Raw genomic sequence first — 27,167 nt, 5'->3', positions numbered from 1 at the left:
GAATGTCTCTAATGTTATAATCCCTCTCATGCTGAAACACAAAAGACCTTAATGGAGGTGATATTCTCACATTTTGACATTAACATTTCTGAGTGTGCAGGACACTGAAATGTCCAGCTTTTTAAACGTGTTCTTCACCTCTTGGTAGAAAATAAAATAAGACAATCAGCACGGTAAATGTGATACAAAGTCTTTATTCCTATTTGAAAATATAAGAAGACGACTTCTGTCACATATTGAGAGGAGATGCATCACACAATACATTTGTCTGTAAAAGGGCCTCGCAAACACGAAATACAACAAATGAGGCACGCCAGATTATTTAAAACACATTATATCCATCAACCTCCGCTACAAGCGTCAACTCAGGCATTTAAAGGGACAATGCAATGTTCTAAACGGCAGGTTTTGCGGACGGACATCTTAGAGGAAGCACTTTTCAGAGGACAACACTAGGAAGTCAGCTTATAACATGCAGTAGTGTTCCCATGGTCGGCTACCCATCAATAATGCTGTCCTGCCACGGCACACTCCCCAATTGTGAATTGTAGTAAGCGCAGAGATGGTTTCTTTGCTCTTTCACACAGGATATGCCCGAGTTACCTTTCAAACGCTGCAGTGAGACCATTTTCAACTTGTTCGCACCACTTCTCCAAGCACCTAGTGTTACTTCCCCTGTGTCACTGTCCACTAGGTCACCGTCCTGGATGGATGTTGCTGATCCAGCAGCTGCACCTCTCATTCGGATCAGGTTGTGCAGAACACATGCTGCATATACTATACTCTCCACATTCTTGGGCTTCTGCTCCATTGTCTTGAGCAAGCATCTAAATCTGTTTGCCAAGATGCCAAAATAATTTTCTACTACCCTCCTGGCCCTTGACAGCCTGTAATTGAAGATCCTCTGTTCCCTAGTTAGATTCCTCTGTGGATATGGCTTCATAATCCAGGGCCGTAATGCAAAGGCTTCGTCAGCAACCATCGCATATGGGATGTCCGGGCTGTCTTCTCCTGACAGTTGTTCTGGATCAGGCATGCCTGCTGTTCCACCTTCCATTTTATTTCCAAGCCAGGTTTCTTTCCAAATCCGGCCATCACCAACACTTCCAGGTGTGCCCACATCCACATACAGGAAGTTGTAGTTATAATCAACCACCGCCATGAGTACAATTGAGTGGAATTTCTTGTAATTGAAATAATTTGAGCCACCTCCGGGTGGTTTACGAATTACCACATGCTTGCCATCCAAAGCCCCACATGTGTGAGCAAAGTTCCACCTGTTTTCAAACCCCAGTGCAACTTTCTTCCACGCATCTGGTGTACTGGGGCATTCCATCACTTCAGCTGAATAAAATTGGATGATCGCCTCACAGGTTTCTCTGACAATACCACAGATGCTGTTGGTGGCGACAAGAAAGTTGTAAGACAGACTTTTATAAGAATCGCCTGAGGCCAAGTAGCGGAGGGTGATTGCTATGCGCAACCCTGGTTCCAGTGCCTTTCTCATTACAGTGTCAGTCTTCTTCAGCAGAGGTCCCAAATTATTCTTTAACTCATTAAAGAGCTCGGGTGAAATTCTGACAAAGTTTTTGAATGCATTTTTATCCTCTTCGCACAGCACATTAAGCAGTTGCTCATATTGTCCTAATTGAGGTCTCCGTTGAAACATGGGCTTAACCCAGTGAGACTTCCTCTTAATTATCTTTTTAATTAATCTCACCCTTCTGCCTTCACGCAAGCGTTTTCGATGCACATGTTGCGCTAATGCATACAGCACGTCAATGAAAATAACAACCAGCCTGTACTCGAACCAACTTTGTATAGGCATGTCTGCAAATGAGACAATTCTACGAACGGAGGATATTTATATAGCGTGTGAAAAAAAAGTGACATCATTTGTGCCACGTGATTAACTATACTACAGTCCACGATGTTCATTCACGATTAACGGGAAAGATCGGGAGACGGACAAGTCAGTCGCACAAATGACAGAATTGCCGAGTACCGTGGGAACTCTTTATCGTGGGAACACTTTATCGTGCGGAACTCGTGCTGGACCACGACCACTTCACTCGGGTGACATCTTGCTTCAGGTCGCACCGTGAGAACTCGCCATAAGGAGTATGTCAGAGGGGACTCTCTTGAATTTCTACAGGTGTACAGTAGAGAGCATTTAGACTGGTTGCATCATGGCCTGGTTCAGCAACTTGAATGCCCAGGAGAGTAGAAGACTGCAAAAAGTGGTGAACACTGCCCAGTCCATCAAGGGTTCTGACCACCCCACCATCAAAGGGATTTACAGGAGTCACTGCCTTTAAAAGGCAGCCAGCATCATCAGAGACCCACACCAGCCTGGCTACTCATTTCACTCCTGCCATTGGGAAGGTCGGCTGTAACGTCCAGGAACAGCTTCTTCTCTACAGCCATCAGGCTATAAACATTACAACTTCCAAATAAGCTCAGAACTACAGTGCACAGACTTGAGAACATTATACAGCGCACACACACACACACGCACGCACGCACGCACGCACGCACACACGCACGCACGCACGCGCACACACACGCACACACACGCACACACACACACACACACACACACAGAGTTTCCCCTTTATTGTTTGCGGAGTACTATGCATGTCCTTCTTACACTAAGTTTAAATATTCTGTTGTGCTGCTGCAAGTAAGCATTTCATTGTTGTGTTTGGGAGAATATGAGAATAAAACATTCTTGATTAACAACTGGATTAGCTATCTAGATGCATGCCAGGAAGTAATTTAGTTAAGAATAGTGCAATTAGGAATATAAGAGGAGGACTAAGCCATTTAATTCCTTGAACCCCTTCTACTTTTGGTTCCAACATGAACCACAACAACTGTTCATTATCTTATTACTTCATGCAGCACTAAGGCCCTGTGATATTGGATAGACTCCAAAATACATCTTACAGGTCAAAAGTGAGCATCCATGAGTTGCCGCAGGCTATCAATAGCACTGGAACTTTAATTCAGCACCACATTTAATGCCATGGCACAACACATCTCCGACTTCTCCATTCCTGCCATACTGGACATTCAATATAAAGCATAAATAACGGGCGCTGGAAATCCAAAAATGGTGGAAATTAGTCAAGCTGCATTAGTGCGAAGAGAAATCAAATTGACATTTCAGGGTTTAAGGACCCTTCATGAGAACTGAACACTGCAACTTCACCCACCTTCCTTTCGTTATTGATGAGTATGTATCTTTGTTTCAATCTGTTTTGTTCCAAACCACTTCCATATTTCCCTGCAACTGACAGCTTTAGTTCAGTTCAATTTACTCGGCCCACCGAGTCTGTGCGGACCATCGATCACCCCATACACTAGTTCTATCCTACACACTAGAAATTTAAAATTCAACCGAGGACAAAGGGGTTAATTAAGAGGGGAAAAATAGAGCATGAAAGAAAGCTAGCAAGGAATATAAAAACTGACGGTAAAAGCCTCTTTATATATGTGAAGAGGAAAAGATTAGTGAAGACAAATGTAGGTCCCATAGACAGAAACAGGTGGATTTATAATGGGAACCAAGGAAATGGCAGACCAGTTAAACAAGTACTTTTGTTCTGTCTTCACTAAAGAAGACACACTCCCAGAAATACTAGGGGACCGTGGATCTAACGTGAGGGAGGAACTCAAGGAAATTCACATTAGTCAGGAAATGGTGTTGAGTAAACTGTTGGGACCGACAGTGACAGGATCGATCAAAGTCAGCATGGATTATGGAGGGGAAATCATTTTTGACTAATCTTCTGGATTTTTTTTGAGGATGTAACAAGTAGAATGGATAAGGGAGAGCCAGTGAATGTGGTGTATCTGGAGTATCAAAAAGCCTTTCTAAAGGTCACACACAAGAGATTAATGTGCAAAATTGGAGCATATGGTATTGGGAGTAGGGTATTGACATGGATAGAGAACTAGTTGGCAGATAGGAAGCAAAGAGTAGGAATTAACGGGTCCTTTTCAGAATGGCAGGCAGTGACTAGTAGGATGCCGCAAGGCTCAGTGGACCCCAGTTATTTATTAATATATTAATGATTTAGACAAAGGAATTAAATGTAACATCTCCAAGTTTGCAGATGACACAAAGCTGGGTGGCAGTGTGAGCTGCGAGCAGGATGCTATGAGGCTGCAGTGTGATTTGGATAGGTTGGGTGAGTGGGCAGATGCAGTATATTATCTGGATGGTGTCAGATTAGGAAAAGGGGAGGTGCAACAAGATCTAGGTGTCCTTGTACATCAGTCACTGAAAATAAGCATGCACGTACAGCAGGCAGTGAAGAAAGCAAATAGCATGTTGGCCTTCATAGTGGGAGAATTTGAGTATAGGAGCAAGGAGGACCTACTGCAGGTAGACACAAAATGCTGGAGTAACTCAGCGGGACAGGCAGCATCTCTGGAGAGAAGGAATTGGCGACATTTTGGGCCGAGAACCTTCTTCAGCCAGGTCCTACTGCAGTTGTACAGAGCCTTGGTGAGACTGAACCTGGAGTATTGTGGGCAGTTTTGGTGTCCTAATTTGAGAAAGGACATTCTTGCTATTGAGGGAGTGCAGCGTAGGTTCAGCAAGTTAATTCCCGGGATGGCAAGACTGACATATGATGAAAGAATGGATCTACTGGGCTTATATACACTGGAATTGAGAAGGATGAGAGGATATCTTATAGAAACATATAAAATTCCTAAGGGATTGGACAGGCTAGATGCAGGAAAATGTTTCCGATGTTGGGGGAATCCAGAACCAGGGGTCACAGTTTAAGAATAAGGGGTAGGCCATTTATGACTGAGATGAGGAAAAACTTTTTCACCCAGAGAGTTGTGAATCGGTGGAATTCTCTGCTACAGAAGGCAGTGGAGGCCAATTCACTGGATGTATTCAAGAGAGAGTTAGATATAGCTCTTAGGGCTAACGGGATCAAGGGATATGGGGAAAAAAGCAGGAAAAGGGTACTGATTCTGAATGATCAGTCATGATCATATTAAATGGCAGTGCTGGTTCGAAGGGCTGAATGGTCTACTCCTGTAGCTACTTTCTATGTTTCTAGACCTACATTTGCCTTTCCTTGTTTTTAAACTTAAACCTACTTTGAACATGAGCATTTTGAACAAATCAGATTAGTATTCAGAAGATTTTGCAAGTATTTAGATCCATGAACAGATTAACTGTGAACAAACCACCAATTCTAAAATTTAAGTTCACTTAGATTGGATAGAAGTTGAGTATCCTCTTCTCAAACCATTAACTGTTCATGTTAGTGTTGATTCACGTTTTTCTCTTACATCGGTTGTTTCGACAATAATCGACCAGACACCGGGGTTGCTTTAAACGTACGTTTATTCAGCACTGAGTCTTCACACAGGTTAACAACCTAGCAAAGAGTCAAGCTCTCTGCCCTTAATCGCAATGCCTTTTATATTTTAATGCTACTGTTTAGCACCTCCCACATTCCCCAATCAAGGAACTGACACGTACGCAATAGACAGGACAACAGGTATGTACATATAAGGAGATGTTAGTTAGAGGAACCACACTAGAGCTCAGACATTCCTTAGTCTTCCCGGCGAGGGGGATTGTATATTCCTCAACCTTGTCAGACGGGGGGGGGGGGGGGGGGGGGGGGGGGGGGGGGGGGGGGAGGGGGCGGGTAATCCCCTATTCACGACTATGCAGTAACTGGAAGACATTGTGTATTCCCTGACCACAACTTCCTGAAACCTGCAGCCCCAGTTTCAGCAAGTCTGGTCAGCAGCCATTTCATGCTCTTTAATCCAGTCCACCTGGCCAACCATTTTACCTTTACAGAACAATCTTACAGCGTTGATTCAGGATTTACATTCACAATCCCCCCTTTTGCCATTCTTATGGCAACACTCATAGTCCATTTAAAAGTCCCATTCGCCGAATCTCATAACCTTCTAGTTCCCTGGCCAAGGCTTCTTGGACCGTCCGACCCTTGTCCTCCAATTCTCCTTCCTCACTCACTTCATCTTTTCGCTGTCGTTGGGGAATGGTAACAGTCTCTCCTGCTCACGCTGTAAGATCATCATTCTTACAGAATTTTTAGCTTCCTCGGGGGTGGTCCCCAAACCCAATAAGGCCACCATTAATCGGGCTATGATACATTTCACAATGGCAATCCCCACAAATAAGCAAGTAACTACTATAGCAGCATAGATGGCCATGCTGATGATCCAGTTATATAATCCCCCAAATCCCCATTTCCCCCATCCCTGGTTTTCATTTATTCCATCCAAAAAGGTGGTAATCTCTTTCTGGTGATGGGTGATGTTGCTAGTCCTGTCTGGAACCCCCATCATACATTTCCCTTTAATGACGGTACAGGTCCCCCCTTCTCTAGCCAATAAGTAATCGAGCGCATATCTATTTTGTAGGGAAAACATCCTCATTTCGGCCATCTGCGTTTTTACTGCCTCCAAGGCTCCAGTTGTTGCATTGCCCAGAATTGTCAGGCCGCAAACAAGGTAATTTCGTTTTTTGGCTGCTTCACCTCCACCCACTCCTCCCATGGTTAGCATGCTTAATAATCCCCATCCGATGGCATGTCCGTGGGTAGCTCCCCTGACCCCTGGATTTCTCCATTGCGCGCAAAACTCGGCCGACACCATCCTTCGATGAACCCGAGCCATGGGTTTAGTCCATTGCTCGGGACAAGGTACCGTGGTTGGCACCAATGCTCCAACTGCCACGGTCTTGGGGAAAGGGGGTTTTAGGACATTGGTTCCTTTCCCATCAAAGAAGAAGTAATATCCTTCCACCGTATATAATGATCCATTACAGCCCCTTCGGGTATTAATGACTTCTCCCCCTCCAGACCAGTCCCTCCGCACTTCACTGATCCCATTGCTATAGGGTGATTTCACGAAAGGTCACTGGAGCGTAGATCCGCACCCACGTGACCGAAAAATTTAACTGGGGGACAAGCGTCACTTCCGGTACATGTTAGTGAATGGGAAAACACGCACTTTCACACCCGTTAAAAACATCGAAAACGGCCAGGTTTTGAGCTGCAATTTACTCAGCCAGTCGGGGTGACCGTGAGGCACAGCTACCTAAATTTACAGTAAAAAAAAAAGATAGAAAGTAAGGTAAATACAAGAGGGAGCTGAAGGGGCAAAATAAGCAGTAGTTGATAGCGGACATTTTTCGTGGAAATTTAAAGATCCAAAATATCGGGAATTATCGCGTTTGCTCGCTGCATTTCATCAAAAGTAAGGCATTATTGGCTTTGTTATCTTTATTCATTTGTTAGATGAAAAGTATTAAAAGTTAGAAATCCTTCAGTAAAATTGCAAAATCGCCCATTGTTCTCAGGTGGGTTTTAACATGCAAAATGAACACGCTTCTGAAGCTACATTCACCATTTAAATATCCGTGAATCATAAATGCGTCTTGAAATAAATTTTACTCAGATGCAAGCTAAGGAATGGGATAATTGTCAGCTGTTCATTTGACAAAATCAGGACATTTTTTGGCTAATAATAAAATGTCCTGATTTTGTCCTGATATTTTGGATCTTTAAATCTCCACGAAAAATATCCGCTATCAACTTCCGCTTATTTTGCCCCTTCAGCTCCCTCTTGTATTTACCTTACTTTCTATCTTTTTTTTTACTGTAAATTTAGGTAGCTGTGCCTCACGGTCACCCCGACTGGCTGAGTAAATTGCAGCTCAAAACCTGGCCGTTTGCGATGTTTTTAACGGGTGTGAAAGTGCATGTTTTCCCATTCACTAACATGTACCGGAAGTGACGCTTGTCCCCCAGTTAATATTTTCGGTCACGTGGGTGCGGATCTACGCTCCAGTGACCTTTCGTGAAATCACCCTATAACTGGGGATTGGCAGGTGATGGGATCCTACTGTCAGATGGGTCCCGTTAGCCCATCCACACAACAGCTGAAATCCAGCATTTACAGGGATACAGTCCTTAGACACCTTACATTGGACTCCTTTATAGGTAAGGTTACATGTGGAGCCGTGAATGGGCCCTTGCAGAGCGCAAGTGAGGTTATTTTTAATGACAATACACCCGTGTCCTTGGTTACTAAAACAATTTTCATATTGCCTGTTGTCATTATTGGTGGTGAAGTTACATGGCCTAGCCGGTGCTTGTGACGCCGTCCTAGATCCATTATAACAAATGTCATAGGAGTGGTTACTGTTCTTAGGGAGCGGTAAGCAGTTGGCCGGTGGAACGAGAAGCCTATCATAGCCGATGCTAACGGGCTTGACAGGGACCGGTGCTTTGTCCTGGCACTTCACCAGTCGTTCAGTTCTGCCCCATGCAGGGGATGAAGTAAACAGGGAGGTAACTGATGTCATTCGTGGATAACAAACCACCTGCCCCTTCCCGAATAGCTCGTTGTGTGCCTGGATAAATAGATTGGAGTTTTCTCGTTCCCCTTTCTTTCCTCGTTTGTTCCGTCCGTATTCAGGCTTTGTCCATTTCCAACCGAAACCGATTAACCCTGCAGTGGTCGACACACATATTAATGCCACAAAGACCCTCATCTTAGCGATTTATTTCATATCTGCGAACACAAGGGAGGGTAAAAGAAAAGAACGTGCAATTTCATAGCAAAATTAATTCGTGCCCTGCTTTCCGTGGACCGGATCCCCCTCCCTGACCTCGACCTCCCCCCTTTGCTTGGTGTCACCAAGCACTTTACAATGGTGCAAATGCACCCATGCCGATCGTCCTTCTACCTTTACCGCGGTGGGGGTGGTGAGGAGATCCTGGAAGGGGCCCAACCATCGAGGGGAAAGGGTGTCCTTACGAACCCAATTCTTAATCAACACATAAGAACCCGGGGTGATCCGTCCATCAACGGGAAAATCTATGTCGCCCACATAAGCGGCCTTGACCTCCCCGTGAATCTCATGCAGGGCCATTGTAAGGGCAAGGACGCAAGAGACCATCTCCTCCATCATATGATGCAATGTCGTTGTGGCCGGGATAATGTCCATGCAGTGGGTGCGCAGAGGTCGGCCATAGATGATCTCTGCAGGAGGCAACCCTGTCTTCCCTGCTGGAAGGACTTTGATCTGAAACAAAGCAACAGGCAACATTTTAACCCAGGTGGAGCCCGATTGGTCCACCAGCTTGGCAAGCTTGGTCTTCAGGGTCTGCTTCAAGCGTTCCACCATTCCTGCAGCCTGTGGGCGATAAGCACAATGCAGCCGCTGGGTTACGCCCAGCTGTCGGTACAATTCTTTATTGATAGCGGCAATAAAGTGAGGGCCGTTATCCGAACTGATGGTATTTGGAACCCCAAAGTGAGGAACAAACTGCCGTAATAAAATAGACACCACCGTAGAAGCAGTGCAGTCAGTAGTAGGAAAGGCTTCAATCCACCTAGAAAACACATCAACAATAACAAGCACATGTTTATAACACTGACACTTAGGCAAATCAATTAAATCCATCTGTAAGGTTTCAAACGGAGCAGTAGGTAATGGAGTACGACCCGTCTGGCAGACAACTCCTTTACCAGGGTTGTGTGTAGCACAGGTGAGGCACCGTGCACTAGTTTGGGCTGCCAAAACCTTAAGTCGAGGATGCCACCATGCCTGTAAGAGAGCGTCTACTAGCAAGGTGGCCCCACAGTGAGTGGCTACATGTAGGCAATCAACGACCCAGGTCGCTAATTGGTCTGTCATACAGGTCTGTCCGGCCGGCGTGAGCCACAGTCCAGAGTCAGCCTTCCAACAGCCCAGCTGCTCCCATTCCATTATAACATCAACAGAGGCGTCCCCCTGTAAGTGCAATACATCATTCATGGTTGGCATAGGTTTCTCAGATTCAGACCAGCCCATATAAAGGCTTTTCACTTGCCTCATCATACTACCCACCACTTTAAATCTACCGCGTGAAGCACACTTAGCCGCTTCGTCAGCCAACCTGTTACCGATTTGGACCGGGGAATCTCCTGTCGTGTGGGTCGCACATTTGATTATGGCTACCGCAGAGGGCAGAAGGATAGCATTCAACAGGTCAGAGACCAGGATCTGATTGGCAATCTTATGGCCCGTCGAGGTGAGGAATCCCCTATTTTTCCATAATTGTCCGAAATCGTGAACGACTCCAAATGCGTATCGGGAGTCGGTGTAAATATGGACGGAGCGCCCCTCCGCGAGGACACAGGCTCGGGTGAGGGCAAACAACTCAGCCTGCTGAGCTGAAAACGGTGGGTCAAAACTGCCACAATCCAGCAAGGTTCCATCTTGCTTAACTACCGCAAAGCCTGACAGACGGCGTCCCTGCTCATCGATGGACGAACTTCCATCGGTATAGAGGATCAAATCTGGAGAGGCTAGAGGTTGATCGCTAAGGTCAGGGCGCGGTCTGGTATCCGCGAGAATAGCCTTAAAGCAATTATGGTCGCATGGAGCGAGGAGATCAGGAGGAGAGGAGAGAAACGCAGCAGGGTTAATAGTAGCGCAGTACCGGAACTGTAGCTTGGGATTATTCAACAGGTAGATCTCATACTTATTTTGTCTGGCTGAAGTCAAATGCTGGGTCTGGAGCTGTCCCAGTAGGGCGGTCACAGAGTGGGAGGAATATACGGTAATGTCCTGCTGGAGAGTCAGGTTGGCTGCCGACTGAAGACTATTGTATACCGCTGTCAGAATCTGTGTACAATGGGGATACCCCAGTGCCACAGGGTCTAACTTGGATGAATAATACGCCACTGGTCGGTGCTTATCCCCATGCAGCTGGGTCAAAACCGCAGTGGCACATTCTCCCAGGACGGTACAATAGAGCTGAAAAGGTCTATCATACAGTGGTCGCCCCAGCGCAGGAGCCTTCTGCAGGGCCTCTCGTTGATTATTGAAGGTGGTCAAGGCTTCATCTGACACTACAAAGGTACCTTCCTGGCTGGTGTAAGGGGTCAGGTGCTTTAAGTCCAGGGCCACATTCGGAATCCACTAACGGCAGTAGTTGATCATTCCCAACCACTGTCACGTTCCCCTGGCTGTCGTGGGGGGGGGGGTGCTGTCCTGTAAATGGGGTCTGTGCGGCTCTCGTCCATCCGACGGCCATCTGCTGAGATTATGACTCCGAGGAATTTCACCTCCTTTTGTCCGACATGTACTTTGGAGGGGGACACAACTTACCCCAATGCCTTTACAAAGTTCAACAACAAATTTATAGCCTCCCTATTCTGCTCCTCCGTTTCACTGGCCACTAAAAGGGTCATCGACGTACTGGATCAATGCAGACCCCTCAGGTAACTGCAGGCTTTGTAATTGCTGTTGCAGACAACGAGAAAATAAGGTCGGCGAGTTTACAAAGCCCTGTGGCAATCTGGCCATGGGAGAGGGCTTGAGTTTGCCGCTGTGCCATATTCTTTCTGGTTTTGGTCCGGGGGTTCAGCTTAGTTCTACCTCCCACGGAGTCGGTAAATTGTGGGGCAGCGGAAGAATACGGAGGGGGTCGGTCTGCTGGAGGGGCACTAGGGGCAACTGTCTTCCCTGTGGTCCTCCCTGAATGGGACCGTCTTCTTCTGGGGTTCAGCGAGGGTACGGGAGATTTGGAAACTGGTATCTGTGAAGGGCGAGTTTTAATCTTGGATCGGGTAGTGGGAATTGGAGGAGCGGTCACGGGACTGGCAACGGGGGCAGAGGGACTGGCAACGGGGGCAGGCTGGTTCAGCGGGGATGCTCCACGGACTCCCCAATGATAATCCTCTACCTCCTCCTCCTCGTCACCTCCCAAATCTATGCCAGCCACCGACTTACGTAAGTCTTTATCTACCTCGGCCTTATTTTGTCTCTCTCGCTCTCCTGGCGATCCTTACTCTCCTTAGCATGCCTACATTCCTGTTTTAATACGGTCACCAACTTCTCCTGACCCCCCTCGGTCAGGGGTATTCCTAGTTTCAAGGCATTACTCTGCTAACTGGCCATGAAAGACCGTGCCTTTTCCCCGTTACAATGATCGATCCACAACTGAATGGCCTTTTTATAATTTCTTTTTTTTATCCTTTTTCCATATTACACTCTGGGCCCTTGATAACACACCCATATCCTTGGAATCCCCTTCAGGCCATTCATCCTTCCCCAGTTTATGAATGAGTCCTCCCGACATACGCTTGAAGGTCTCCTCCATTTCTGGATGCAAGAAACATAGCTGATGTAATTGCCGGTCCGGGTGACAACTGGCGTCCATACCATTACCCATTTTTATACATATACTGTTACACAACAATATTTCAGGGTTAACCGTGAGTCCTTGGTTCCGCCGTATCTCACTCTGTCACTTCAATTCCTGACCTTCGTGTGGAGGATTTCCTCTATTAACAACCAGTCTAAGGCAGACTTTCTGTGAGATACGGGGGTACCTTGGTCTCGGTTAACGTCTCAATACTATTAATCCGACGATTCAATAACAATTACATTTCCATCCTACCCCCCAGTGCACTCCTCTTATATACCGTCTACGGTCCCCCTCTACGGGGTGTTTTATCCGCTCGATCAGACTAGGACAATCCTCGAGACGGCCCTATCCCCGTACCCACAACCGGAACGTTCAGATGTCATCCCACCGACTGACGCAAGTCAGCGAATTACCCTGCTGCGCCGGGATACGAGGAAGGACCAAGAGGTGATTTAACTAAATCTACTCACTTGGCGGTACCCCCTTCACCTCGATCCCATCGCCCAGTGGATTCACTCGCCGGCTCGATCAGTCGCTTGTTGACATCCCACTTCTGACACCAAGTGTTGATTCACGTTTTTCTCTTACATCGGTTGTTTCGACAATAATCGACCAGACACCGGGGTTGCTTTAAACGTACGTTTATTCAGCACTGAGTCTTCACACAGGTTAACAACCTAGCAAAGAGTCAAGCTCTCTGCCAAAGATCCTATAGCAAGATGGGCTACTCCTGCGAAATGCAATGGGCTGACGTGTAGTACGCTACGGAGGGGATCCTGGGCATTTTTCCCCGACCATTTTAGAAACCGGAACCTACCCGACCCGACCCGACTCGTAGTGTAATCCAAAGATCTTATAGCAGAGCTATAGGATCTTTGGTATAATTCTGTTAGTTCACACTTCTGTTAATTCTTGTCAATAATAAAATTTGACTCTGGTAATTGTCTTTTTTTAATGTTTTTTAAATCATTTCTTTTTAAATGGTTCATAGGCTGTGTTTGAGTTGATTTTGTATTAACCGGAACCTACCCGGCCCGACTCGACTCGCAGGGTAATCAACGTTGCGGGGGGACAGCTTTTGTGTGTGATATAGGGTTAGATTCATAATTCTGTTAGTTCATAAATCTGTTAATTCTTGTTAAAGAATAAAATGTTTATAAATGTTGCCTCTGGTAATTTTCTTTTTAATGTTTTTAAAATCATCTCTTTTTAAATGGCTCATATGCTGTGTTTGAGTTGATTTTGTATTACACTTGCACTCTGTAATTCATTCATCTAATCACATTAATGTAATCACACTGTTCACATCTGTAGTATTTGGGGAAATAATAGCAATATGAAGATTCCAGTTGCTCTGGCCCTGGAATGTTACAATGTTTTTGTGCTTAATTTCTATTTTCTATGGAGTTGTTTCTCCACAATTAAAAAGGGGTCTGGTCTTCCCAATAGCCAGAGAGTGGAATGAGATCTGCCTGTGGGGTTATCTAATTGAAGAATTTCACAAAATTAACTTTGTTTTGAGCAAGATTTACAAAAGATGTATAACTTAAGGATGGTTTTATTCCAACTGACTAGATTGTGCTGGAAAGAACACACATACATGAATGTGATATAGATGTAGATAATCATATAACACACACAATTATATTTCTTCTGATTTTTATATCCAATGATGAACTTTATTTCAGACTAGACAAGGGACATTAAATAATAAACATTGTAAACCTCCCCGCAACTTCACACACACTAGGCCCTATCCCACCCCTCAACTCTCCCCCCCGCCCCCCCACCCCACACCCCGGCACTCCCTTGCCTCCCCCCACACTACAATGTCTCCCCCTCTCCTATGCTGTATTCCCTTAACCCACCAGCCCCAACCCCCACATCTCTCCCCATGCTCTCTGCACCCCGGCCCCTACCTTAGACTTAGATCCTTTATTTGTCATTCAGACCTTTCGGTCTGAACGAAATGTCGTTGCCTGCAGCCATACATGTAATAATAAACAACAAAAACACACAATAAACACAAATTAACATCCACCACAGTGAGTTCACCAGGCACCTCCTCACTGTGATGGAGGCAAAAATCTTAGGGTTACTGTCTCTTCCCTCCTCTTCTCCCTCTGCGCTGAGGTGATACCCCACCGGGCGATGGTAAGTTAGTCCCGCGGCTCACCGAGCTCCGCGAACGGGCTGGTTCAAGCTCCGCGGCCCGGGATGGTCGAAGCTGCCGCCCTCCAGTCCAGCGGACGCAGCTGTTACCGCGGGAGCTCCGGAAAACAGGCACCAGCCTGTGACCTGCGAGCTCCGACGATGTCGCCTACTGGCCCGCGGTCGAGCCCCGGATTCAGGTCGCCGCTGCCAGAACGCCGCCTCAGCCACCGGGGCACCGTCTCCGCCCCGCGCCGGGCTGCCCTCACGGGAGCGCAGTCTCAGCCCCGCGCTGGGCCGCCCTCACGGGAGCTCCATTCCAGCCCCGAGCCGGGCTGCCTCACGGGAGCACCATTCCAGCCCCGAGCCGGGCCGCCACAGCCACCGGAACGCCGTTCCAGGCCCGAGCTGGGCCGCCCTCATGGGAGCGCCATTCCAGCCCTGAGCCGGGCCGCCCTCACGGGAGCGCCGTTCCAGCCCCGAGCCGGGCCGCCCTCACGGGAGCGCCGTCCCAGCCTTCGAGTCATGCCGCTGCCACCAGAGCGTCTCAGCCCCGCGCCGGGCCGCCCTCACCAGAGCGCCGAGTCATGCTGCTGCCCGAACGCCGCCACAGCTCTAAGACGGCACAGTTGGTGAGTCCTGGCTGGCTCCACCTCCAGAGCCTCGAGGTCGGTCGCAGGTTGGAGGCCTCCAGCTCCGGCATTAGGCCTCAGCGCAGACGGAGGCAGAGAAGGGGGATACGACAAGAAAAAGTCGCATTCCCCCGAAGGGAGACAAAAAGCCGTTTCAGCCCCCCCCCTAACACATAACACAACCTAATAACCAAAAATGTAACTAAACAAGACAAAAAAAACAACACAAAAAAGTAAAAACAGACGGACTACAGGCGAGCCGCAGCCGTTCAACAGCGCCGCCACTTCCCCACCTCTCTCCCAAAGATCTTATAGCGGAGCTCCGCTATAAGATCTTTGCTCTCTCCCTCCCCCGGCCCTACCCAACCCTCCTGCGCCACCACTACCCCACTTGCACTACTCCCTTCCTCTCCCCGGGCCGCGCACTCCCTCTCCCCGCCTAGGCCCCAGGCCGCGCACCTCCCTCTCCCCGCTGTCCCGGGCCGCGCATCTCCCTCTCCCCGCTGCCCCGGGCCGCGCACCTCCCTCACCCCGCCAAGTCCTCAGGCCTCCCCACTGCCCCGGGCTGCGCACCCATTCTCCCCGCCCAAGTCAAAGACCAAAGCGAAGATACGGGAGCGGAGGCAAAAGCAAAGATCCGATCTTTGGCCGGAAGCAAGATGGCGGAGGCTGGTTGCTAAAATGGGTCCTATAATCACCCATGAATCTGCCCATGACCGTACTACGTGTTTTGCGTAGGAGTAGGCCATCTTGCTCTGCTATAAGATCTTTGATCTCTGCCCTTAATCGCAATGCCTTTTATATTTTAATGCTACTGTTTAGCACCTCCCACATTCTCCAATCAAGGAACCGACACGTACGCAATAGACAGGACAACAGGTATGTACATATAAGGAGATGTTAGTTAGAGGAACCACACTAGAGCTCAGACCGGTACATTCCTTAGTCTTCTCGGCGAGGGGGATTGTATATTCCTCAACCTTGTCAGACGGGGGCGGGTAATCCCCTATTCACGACCAAAGATCCTATAGCGGAGCAAGATGGGCTACTCCTGCAAAATGCAATGGGCTGACGTGTAGTACGCTACGGAGGGGATCCTGGGCATTTCCCCCGCCCATTTTAGTAACCGGAACCTACCCGACCCGACTCGCAGTGTAATCCAAAGATCTTATAGCAGAGCTATAGGATCTTTGGTGTAATTCTGTTAGTTCACACTTCTGTTAATTCTTGTCAAGAATAAAATTTGACTCTGGTAATTGTCTTTTTTAATGTTTTTTAAATCATTTCTTTTTAAATGGTTCATATGCTGTGTTTGAATTGATTTTGTATTACACTTGCACTCTGTAATTCATTCATCTAATCACATTAATGTAATCACTGTTCACATCTGCAGTATTTGGGAAAATAATAGCAATATGAAGATTCCAGTTGCTCTGGCCCTGGAATGCTACTTAATATTTTTGTGCTTATTTTCTATGGAGTTGTTTCTCCACAAATAAAAAGGGGTCTGGTCTTCCCAATAGCCATAGAGTGGAATGAGATCTGCCTGTGGGGTTATCTAATTGAAGAATTTCACAAAATTAACTTTGTTTTGAGCAAGATTTACAAAAGATGTATAACTTAAGGATGGTTTTATTCCATGAGCATACAACTGACTAGATTGTGCTGGAAAGAACACACATACATGAATGTGATATAGATGTATATAATCATATAACACACACAATTATATTTCTTCTGATTTTTATATCCTATGATGAACTTTATTTCAGACTAGACAAGGGACATTAAATAATAAACATTGTAAACCTCCCCGCAACTTCACACACACCAGGCCCTATCCCACCCCTCAACTCTTCTTCTTCCCCCCCCCAGCACTCCCTCGCCTCCCCCCCCCCCCCCCAGCACTCCCTCGCCTCCCCCCACACTACAATGTCTCCCCCCCTCCTATGCCCCTCTCCCCGCTGCCCCGAGCCGCGCACCTCCATCCCCCCTCACCCCGGGCCGCGCACCCCTTCTCCCCGCTGCCCCGGGCCGCGCACCCCCCTCACCCCGCCAAAGACCAAAGCTAAGATACGGGAGCGGAGGCGGAAGCAAAGATCCGATCTTTGGCCGGAAGAAAGATGGCGGAGGCTGGTTGCTAAAATGGGTCCTATAATCACCCATGAATCTGCCCATGACCGTACTACGCGTTTGCGTGAGAGTAGGCCATCTTGCTCTGCTATAGGATCTTTGTTCACGACTATGCAGTAACTGCAAGACATTGTGCATTCCCTGACCACAACTTCCTGAAACCTGCAGCCCCAGTTTCAGCAAGTCTGGTCAGCAGCCATTTCATGCTCTTTAATCCAGTCCACCTGGCCAACCATTTTACCATTACAGAACAATCTTACTGCGTCGATTCAGGATTTACATTGACATTAGCAGTGCGTAATTGGCTGAACAACGTCACACGATTGCTCATTCTCTTATATTTTTTTTTAGAAATTACAATGGTAGATTGCGCATTCAAATACAATATCAACACAAAATACCGACTGACAAAATAAGGTGAGATTTAGGAGATGCTTGGTGTAAACTACAAGTGTCCGTGGAAATGCTGCATACATGTTGCAACAGGCATGAAACATAGCAGTCCGCGGTGGGAGAAGTGGGCTCCATTGACGGCTGCTCACAGTCAAAATTGGCACAGGTTGGAATAGTTTCTGCACAATGTAACCTAACATTGGCAAGACTTGGACTTGGGACCATTGGAACTTCATGACCAAGAAAACTCGGTTTTCATAACTCAACCCAAATGCACTTGGATTATTTTCACGCTTGAAATATTTCTTTATAAAAAAACTTTGATTCCCAAGAAAGAAAAAACTTCCAAGCAGTTTTCTTGGCTCAGTCATAACTGTTGACAGAATTCAACAGCATTCATGGAAGGAACGTGGTCCAGGAATAGTCAGTCCGGTGGCATCAAAACAGCAGCATCTGAATCCACTTTGAACACGTGATTTTTAAGAATTTTGCTTTATTTAAAAGAGGCAGAGTCCAGGCACTGAACAGTGATCACTATATTAAACAAACAAAAATAATAAAGTTAGAATAAAATTAAACAAGCACCCATTTAAAAAAAATGTGATATTCTATAATATCACTAACTTCCTTAAAAGATCCTTTATTAATACAATTCATGGACCTTTTCCGTTTTGACTAGTAAGTTCTCTGCAACTGCGATTACCATTTATATGCTTCGTTTGAAACTCAGTCATTTACAATTATGTGATCAGCATTACAATAGGTTGTAGACACAAACATCTGAGAAGCCAAATAAGAAAGGTGAATATGTAGGTAGGAACTGCAGATGCTGGTTTAAACCAAAGTTAAACACAAAATGCTGGAGTAACTCAGTGGGTCAGACAGCTTCTCTGGATAAAAGGAATAAGTGACGTTTCGGATCGAGACCCTTTTTCAGATTGAGAGTCAAGGTAGAGTTATAGAGCAGGTACACAAAATTGCTGGAGGAACTCAGCGGGTGCAGCAGCATCTATGGAACGAAGGAAATAGGCGACGTTTCGGGCCGAAACCCTTCTTCAGACTGATGGGGGGTGGGGAAAGAAAGAAGGAAAAAGGGAGGAGGAGGAGCCCGAGGGCGGGCGGATGGGAGGGTGGGAGGAGACAGCTAGAGGGTGAAGGAAGGGGAGGGGACAGCACAGGCTAGCCAAATTGGGGGAATTCAATGTTGATGCCATAAGGGCGCAAGGACCCCAGACGGAATATGAGGTGCTGTTCCTCCAATTTCCGCTGTTGCTCACTCTGGCAATGGAGGAGACCCAGGACAGAGAGGTCGGATTGGGAATGGGAGGGGGAGTTGAAGTGCTGAGCCACCGGGAGGTCAGGTAGGTTAAGGCGGACTGAGCGGAGGTGTTCGGCGAAACGGTCGCCCAACCTACGCTTGGTCTCACCGATGTAAATTAGCTGACATCTAGAGCAGCGGATGCAGTAGATGAGGTTGGAGGAGATACAGGTGAACCTTTGTCGCACCTGGAACGACTGCTTGGGACCTTGAATGGAGTCGAGGGGGGAGGTGAAGGGACAGGTGTTGCATTTCTTGCGGTTGCAACGGAAAGTGCCCGGGGAGGGGGTGGTGCGGGAGGGAAGGGAAGAATTGACGAGGGAGTTGCGGAGGGAGCGGTCTTTGCGGAAGTTATAGAGCAAATGAATGAAAGATGTGCAAAAAAGTAATGATGGTAAAGGAAACAGGCCATTGTTAGCTGTAGGTTAGGTGAAAACGAGTTGCAGACAATGAGACTGAACAAGAAGACTTTGAAGCTAGTACGACTTGGGTGGGGGATGGATGGCGGGGGGGGGATGCAAGGGTTACTTGCATGACTCTAACAGCAATTGCCTCCAAAGTGAGAGAAGCAAACCAATGTCAGTGCCCATTCCTAAGCGATTATCTCCAGCACTGAGGTGTAGTTACACTCTCTGAAGAAGCGTCCCGACCAGAAACGTCGGCTCTCCATTCCCTCCCCAGATGTTGCCTGATCCACTGAGTTCCTCCAGCACTGCGTTTTGCAGTAGTTACACCCTATTAGCTCCACTGGACAGGCCAGGCTGTTTACACATCTGGCATCAGGCTCCCGAAATGGACACTAGAGGGCATTCAAGTGTGTGCTCAGATCCTCCAAGTTCATAAGTCATAGGAGAAGAATTAGACCATTCTGCCCATTGAGTCTGCTCCTCCATTCAGTCATGGCTAATTTATCTTTCTCTCACAACCCCATTCTCCTGCTTTACCCCATAACCTTTGACATCTTTACTAATCAAGAATTTGCCAATCTCCGCTTTAAACATACCCAATGATTTTGCCCCCACAACCATCTGTGGCAATGATTTTCACAGATTCACCACCCTTTGACTAAAGAAATTCCTCCTCGAGACCTTTCCAAAGGTACATCCTTTTATCGTGAGGCTGTGCCCTCTGGTCCTAGACTCTCCCATGAGTGGAAACATCCTCTCCACATCCACTCTATCCGTGCCTTTCACTGTTCGGTAAGTTTCAATGAGGTCTCCCCTCATCCTTCTAAACTCACGTTACATGACACAATATACCGGCTAACCATTGCATTCCAAGATTGATAAAGCATGCGCTGATGGACTTAGCACAAAATGGATAAACTACTTTGCAAACAAGGACTGCTAGAATAAAATAATCAAAATTACCAAAAGATAGAAGGCTGGAATAAATACTGTCAAAGGTTTCCCTCCCTTCAACTGGAAGTGGAGCAGTGCATAAATCTGGGCTTACAGCAGTAGATTGAAAGCTTAATGTTAACCCAGTAAAGCAGTCCAGCTATTAATGGAGAAGATTAAACAACGTTTAAGAAACAATTCACAAGTAATGGAAGGAGTGGAGAATTGATAACATTTACATGTTTCGTTTGAATCTCAGGCTAAAAGACACAAAGTGCTGGAGCACTCAGCGGGCCAGACAGCATCTCTGGAGAACATGGACGGGCGATATTTCAGGACGAAACCCTCCTTCAGACATGGAGTTATTTCAGGCAGGAGATGGTGACTGGTGATTCCAACTGATGTAAAATCTGACCTACGTTAGGGTTTACGGAAACGTAATACTTATGCGAGTCGGGGACCCCCTTTATATGAAAATTACAACTAGTGGCATTGTACATGATTCAGAATTGTGAAACCTTAATTGATGGTTTTACCTATTTATTCCAGGCAGTAGGATGATGCAAAGTGTGTCACTGGATATTCCTCTGACGAGTCGTCCCACACGTCGATCTAGAGTTCGTAGCACGTTTTTCACTTCTTGCTCCTATCAACACAAAGTAGTTTGTTAGCTGGGGCATCACCTTCTACCTGTTGTTCCCCTGTTGCCCACACTCTGCGTCAGTCCACAAAGCAGCGGCAGTAGAAAATGCCAGCTTTAAGGGTTTAACCTGTAATATTTCTCTGGAGCTCAACTCGAAATGTTAAATACAACAGCAAGAAAATATGACATGTATTTTGTAGTCAAGTTATTAGTACTATCCTGCAACCTTTCCACATACGCTTTAATAACTAGTTCCACCCCATCCTGTGTTTTGAATCACATTGTTACGATTACTACCATTATACATTTCCTGTACCAAAAGTAGGGATACAAAATGTTCCTCTACTTCCAAGCTTTCTAGCATAAAAGACGCATATTAAGCAAAATCAGCTCGTCTGCAGATTGTCACAATGGAAGCTTTTATTTTTTCTCTACTTCAGATATACAGTGCGGAAACAGGCCCTTTGGCCCACCGTGCCGATCAGCGATCCATGTGCACTAACACTACTAGGGATAATTTTAGCGGTCAATTAACCTACAAACCTGTCTGTCTCTGGGGTGTGGGAGGAAACCAGAGCAAACCCATGTGGTCACAGGGGGAATGTACAAACTCTGTGGACACCACGCTTCGTAGACAGGATTGAACCCAGTCTCTGGCACTGTTGGGCAGCAACTCTACCACTGTGCCGCCCCCAGCTTTACAAAATTAACTTTTTTCCCCCACTCCTTCCTCCCAAGCCTAAGATTCCATAATTAGCACGGCCAAAACTCACACATTGAGAAAGTTCCTCTGTTGTGCTCTCAGAAGACTGACTGCTCAGTTGCAGAGTATCAGCACCGCTGGGGCTCACAGCAAGGTAAGATCCCTGAGCAGCCCAGGTCTGAAGATGGTAAGGAGTGAGTGCTCTTTGAACGTTTAATTTACTTTCCTTCATTTCTGTTCCATTCATGGTTGCTTGGGCCTTCAGGGCACTCTCAGGGTTTCCATATTCTGGAAGATAAATGTATTCAGCAATTACATAGAATTTGCTTTACAAAAATCCAACGAGACACAATGGTGTAGCAGTAGAGTTGCTTCCTTACCGTGCCAGAGACCCAGGTTCAATCCAGACTACAGGTGCTGTCTGTACGGAGTTCGTACGTTCTCCCTGTGACCGGGTTTTCTCCACGTGCTCAGTTTTCCTCCTACACTCCAAAGACCTACATGTTTGTAGGTTAATTGGCCTCTGCAAATAGTCCCAAGTGTGTAGGATAGTACTGGTGTAGGGGGTGATTACTGGTCGACGTGGAATCAGTGGGCCGAAGGGCCTGTTTCCACATTTTATATCAAGTCTAAAAATCAGGCCATTGTGTCATGCTTATAATCTGTATAAGTCCCCTTCTACTCTGCTTCATCCAATAGCAAGGGACAGAGATTGCTCAGCAAGGTGTCTTAGTTTTTCGAAATACAGTATGGATACAGGCCCGTCGGCCCACCAAGTCCACACCGACTATTGATCCTCCATTCACAATAGTTCTACGTTATCCCACTTTCTCATCCACTCCTCACTCATTAGGGGCAATTTTACAGATTTTATTGACTGGCTCAATCTACAATCTTGCAACGTCTTTGGAATGCAGGAGGAAACTGGAGCACCCGGAGGAAACCCATGCGGTCATAGGGAGAAGGTGCAAACTCCATAGAGGCAGCACCAGAGGTCCGGACTGAACCCAATCTCTGGCGCTGTGAGGCATCCTTCTACAACTGCCAGATGCATTCATTAAACAACTTCTTAATTACATCCATCAGTCAAAAATACGAGGAAATATAACTTTTGTAAGACTATTATAGCTCCTCAAAAATGTCCAGCATAAAAAACATCTTGTCAGTTCCAAGATACAAATGTGGATCTTAGTTATCTAATTCAACCAGGGAATGTGACAAAGCAAGGCTTGAAAATACCTAAACAGACTTTCTTTTTACCTGCTGCTGATACAATGAATTGATTTGCATTTAGCTCTGGCCCAAATCTCTGTAATTCCCATGCTTCCATGTAAGGCAGCCATTCATACAAGGATTTATTTTATAAACTAAACAGCAAGCTGTTCTTGTTTAAAGTTTTCTCCATTACATACAGTTTTCCAGTTTTTCCACAGCATTTGAGCCAAGTCTCTGCCAACAGTGAAGCAGCAATTAGGACAGATGGAGGAAATAGGCCAACTCAAATCTGCACTTCTTTTTTTGTTGCTTTTGGCATTGAAAAGGATAAGAAATTTGCCATTTGGAGAATACCGAATCTGAACCAATATCTGAAGAGCCACCATTGTATTATTGAGTAGTATGGATGTCACATGTACCCTGGTACACTGAAAAGCATCTGTAGCTTGCTAACCAGTCAGCGGGAAAGCTATACATGATTACAATCGAGCCATCTACAGAGTACAGACAGGATAAAGGGAATAACGATTTGTGCAAGATAAAATCCGGTAAAGTCCGATTAAAGATAGTCCGAGGGACGCCAATGAGGTAGATTGGAGGTCAGGACCACTCTCTGGCTGGTGGTGATAAGGTTCAGTTGCCTGATAACAGCTGGGAAGAAACTGTTCTTGAATCTGGAAATATGCATTTTCACACTTCTCTTACTCGTGCCTGATGGGGGAGGAGAGAAGAGGGAGTGACCGCGGTCAGACTGGTCCTTGACTATGCTGGTGGCCTTCCTGAAACAGCATGAAGTGTCAATGGAAGGGAGGTCGGTTTGTGTAATGGTATGAATACACTTTGGTGATAATCTAACAAATAAACTTTTATGGGTCCTTTAGTATTTAAGGAAACCTTCGATATAAACACATAAACACACACACGTAAATATCTGTCTGTGATTCCCAAATATATGGCTTAATTTAATTAATTTATGATGGATTTTTAGGATTTATCCATCTGGAAACTATTGATCTACTCACTGATAAAACAATCCTTATTCTTCGCATTGGTTTTATTAACCACTGAGATTACAGCTTCAATGTGTCCAAATTCACTTAATTTTGCAGTCAGGTCTTCCATTGATAGGCTTTGTCGAATTCCAGCCACATAAATAACAGCTTGATTTGTGACGTCTCTCTCCAGTTTCTTTAAGATTGTGTCACAATCGAGGGATTTTTCCCCCATAGGCCTTTGAACCTGAAATGGTAGAAAAACATCTATCTTCATTATCAATTGTTTAGAACATTAGTATCATTAGGAGGTAGATAAAAGTGCTGGAGAAACTCAACGGGTGCAGCAGCATCTATGGAGCGAAGGAAATAGGCAACGTTTCGGGCCGAAACCCTACTTCAGACTGCCTTTTCGTTATTTTATCACCTGCGATGGAGATAGTGAAGTCAAGGAATGGTAGGGAAGTGTCGGAAATGGTCCAGGTGTATTTGAGTGCCGGATGGAAGTTAGTGGTGAAGCAGATGAAGTCAGTCAGTTGTGTGTGGGTTCAGGAGGTAGCACCAAAGCAATCGTCGATGTAGCGGAGGTAGACGTCGGGGATGGGGCCCTGGTACGCCTCGAACAAGGAGTGTTCGACGTACCCGACAAAGAGGCAGTCGTAGCTGGGGCCCTTGCGCGTGCCCATAGCTACGTCTTGTATTAGGAGGAAATGGGAGGAGTCAAACGAGATCATTAGGAACTATGGTTTGAAGAGAGGGGTGTGCCCTTAATCAGAATCAAAGTTTACACAGACGGTTAGGAAAATATTGAGAGTCTGGACATACTAGTAAATTATTTGTTGAATTTTCCATTACTACAGCTGAAAACCGCCCCATCCAACTTGACCAGTTGTATGAGGATGGTTGATGTGGGAAGAAGCATGGAGAACTATGTTTTGTTTTTTTCAGTTCAGTTTAGAGATAGAGCGCAGAATCAGCCACTTTGGCCCACCAAGTCCGCGTCAACCAGCGATCCCCGTACACTAGCACCATCCTACACACTTGGGACAATTTACTATTTTTACTGAAACAAATTAACCTATAAACCTGTACGTCTTTGGGTGTGGGAGGAAACTAGTGCACTCTGGGAAAACCCACGCAGTAACGGGGAGAATGTACAAATTCCATACGGACAGCACCTGCAGTCAGGATCGAACACGGGTCTCTGGCACTGAAGCAGCAACTCCACCTCTGCGTCACCATGCCGCCCCCTTTGCTTTATATGTTTGTGCTAAGAGCCTGGAACCTTTGGAAGTTCACATATAGAATCCAGTTAAAAATAATGATCAAGCTAAGGGGTGAGGTGACAAGAGCATCATTGGACTTACACAGAAATTACAGAGCAGCTGAGTGTGCCAGATGTTCTGTGTTGGTGTCTTATCCTCATATTAGCTGTACTATTTTTTTGCCCTGTTTAGCTATTCTTTTACCCTTTTTGATCACACATCTTACACAGTCTTCAATAGTAAATGGCCTCAGCTTTAACCAACTGTGAATTGTCCATTCCATAGCCTCTCAAACTACGGTGCTCCCCCCTTCGTCTAAATTCCCCACGTTAAACTTTAGCTCTATGATGGGGGAAGTCTACAAATGGGAAGATGCTTTAATGGTAATTTACTTCAGGCCTGCTCCATTGCTGCACCTTTAAAATAAATCCTATTTTTTGGAACTTCAGCTGAACTGTTTTCAAAGTTATGCTGACGGATCGGGAGAGGTACCAGAAATTGCTGCCTGCTTTCATCTGTCCCATCCTCAATTTCCAGAGATATACTTCGAGCGCATAGAGTACTAAGCTAGGACCCATTTCCTTCCGGGAAATCCTGATACATTTCAGAAAGGTTTATAAAGTCGACTAGATCTGGTTAAACGACTGAATATATAATCCTAAAAAAATAAAATAAAAACGGAACTTTTCAATCACCAGTTTCTGTTACTATTTATGGCCAATTTCAATAGAATGACACAGTTTATTGGCATAAGATGTGGATTTTTTCCTATTAAATATGGACATAGAGTGTGCATAACTTTCCATCAACCATCCTCATATCCCTGATTGTCAAATGGGACAGTTTCCAGATGTAGATTCAGAGCACTCACCTAATATTGTAATTGATAAAAAGGAATTGTTGGAGTAAAATGGAAAGGCCATGGTGGAAAGGCTGGTGTTCGAAGTAACGGGCGATGTATTAAAACTGGTGCGTACCAGGAGACCAGTCAGGGCTGACCTACTGGGTGCGACTTTGGTACAGTTTTTATATTCTCAGACGACAAGATTACAGAAACTTGATTAACAGTAAAACGAGGTCTTGATTACAGAATGGAGCTTACAGAAAGACTTAAGTAGGTAACGAACAGAGTAAAATGATTATCCACAGGTCTAACTTTATTGACAGTAGATACAATTTTCTGTTACAGCGATGGGTGCACGCTATAACGTAATCAATTAAGTTCCTGAAACGGAGTTCCATGTCTCTACTTTTAGGCTTTGTCTGGGGTTCCCTGTCATCGCATTAGCACAATCCACATCCCTATTTACAAGCTATTTAGCCCAACATGGTCCTGATGCAGGGGCTCAACTCAAAACGTCGATTTTCCCTTTGCCTCTGCAATTGCTGCTCGACCCACAAAGTTCCCAAAGCAGTTAGTTTTCTGCATTAGATTCCAGTATCTGCAGTTTCTTGTGGCTACATGGATTTGTGTTAATATGGACATTCTCTTCGTTCTACCCATTGCCTCACCCAACCTCTGCTGCTTGTACATTCTCCACGTGACCAGCATGGGATTTCTCCAAGATCTTTAGTTTCCTCCCACACTCCAAACATGTACAGGTTTGGTGGTTAATTGGCTTGGTAGAAATGTAAAATTGTGCCTAGAGTGTGTAGCGTAGTGTTAATGTGCGGGGATCGCTGGTCAGTGCGGACTGGTAAACCGAAGGGCCTGTTTCCGCACTGTATCTTTAAATTAGAATTAATTTGGAAACTCAGTTCAAATTTTACAGAGAACTGATTGAATTTAAAAAAAGTACAACATTGGTGTGTTCAGTACAAGAAGCTAGACCACATTGCAATTGTTGCTCACAAGGGAATTGAATGTTGTTACCTTAATGGGGCGCTCAGCCACAATGCTTCCATTCAATGTTTCCACAGCAACCAGTGCACTCTCAGGCACCTCATACTGAATCCGCACATAAGGCTACAGAGGGAATGAGAATACAAAAGTAACAATACAAATAGGAACCCAAGGGGTGACCTTTTTTTTAAATGCACAAAGGGTGGTAGGTATTTGTAACGAGCTGCTGGAGGAGGCAGTTGAGGCAGCGTTTAAGAAATATTTGAACAGGTACTGGAAAAGGACAGCTTTTGAGGGCTATTGGCCCTCTAGGTGGGG

The 27,167-nt window shown here is 46.0% G+C and overlaps 1 protein-coding gene across 1 annotated transcript in view; it reads right to left on the bottom strand.

Annotated features, from left to right (window-relative positions):
• Window positions 1-17,457: 17,457 nt before the first annotated feature.
• rexo5 (RNA exonuclease 5) overlaps window positions 17,458-27,167 on the bottom strand; it is a 46,435-nt gene continuing 36,725 nt past the window's right edge. Inside the window, exons 16-20 of the mRNA XM_033040482.1 lie at window positions 26,880-26,972; window positions 23,772-23,988; window positions 21,605-21,822; window positions 20,725-20,834; window positions 17,458-18,064 (exon numbers count right to left, since the gene is read on the bottom strand). Coding sequence (XP_032896373.1) covers window positions 18,028-18,064; window positions 20,725-20,834; window positions 21,605-21,822; window positions 23,772-23,988; window positions 26,880-26,972 — 675 coding nt within the window. The 3' untranslated portion in view covers window positions 17,458-18,027. The remainder of the gene's footprint in view (window positions 18,065-20,724; window positions 20,835-21,604; window positions 21,823-23,771; window positions 23,989-26,879; window positions 26,973-27,167) is intronic.

Source organism: Amblyraja radiata, chromosome 22 (assembly GCF_010909765.2).
Source record: "Amblyraja radiata isolate CabotCenter1 chromosome 22, sAmbRad1.1.pri, whole genome shotgun sequence".
Classification (NCBI taxonomy): Eukaryota; Metazoa; Chordata; class Chondrichthyes; order Rajiformes; family Rajidae; genus Amblyraja; species Amblyraja radiata.
The sequence above is the reverse complement of the archived record's forward strand: the minus strand, read 5'-3'. Positions and strand labels throughout refer to the sequence as shown.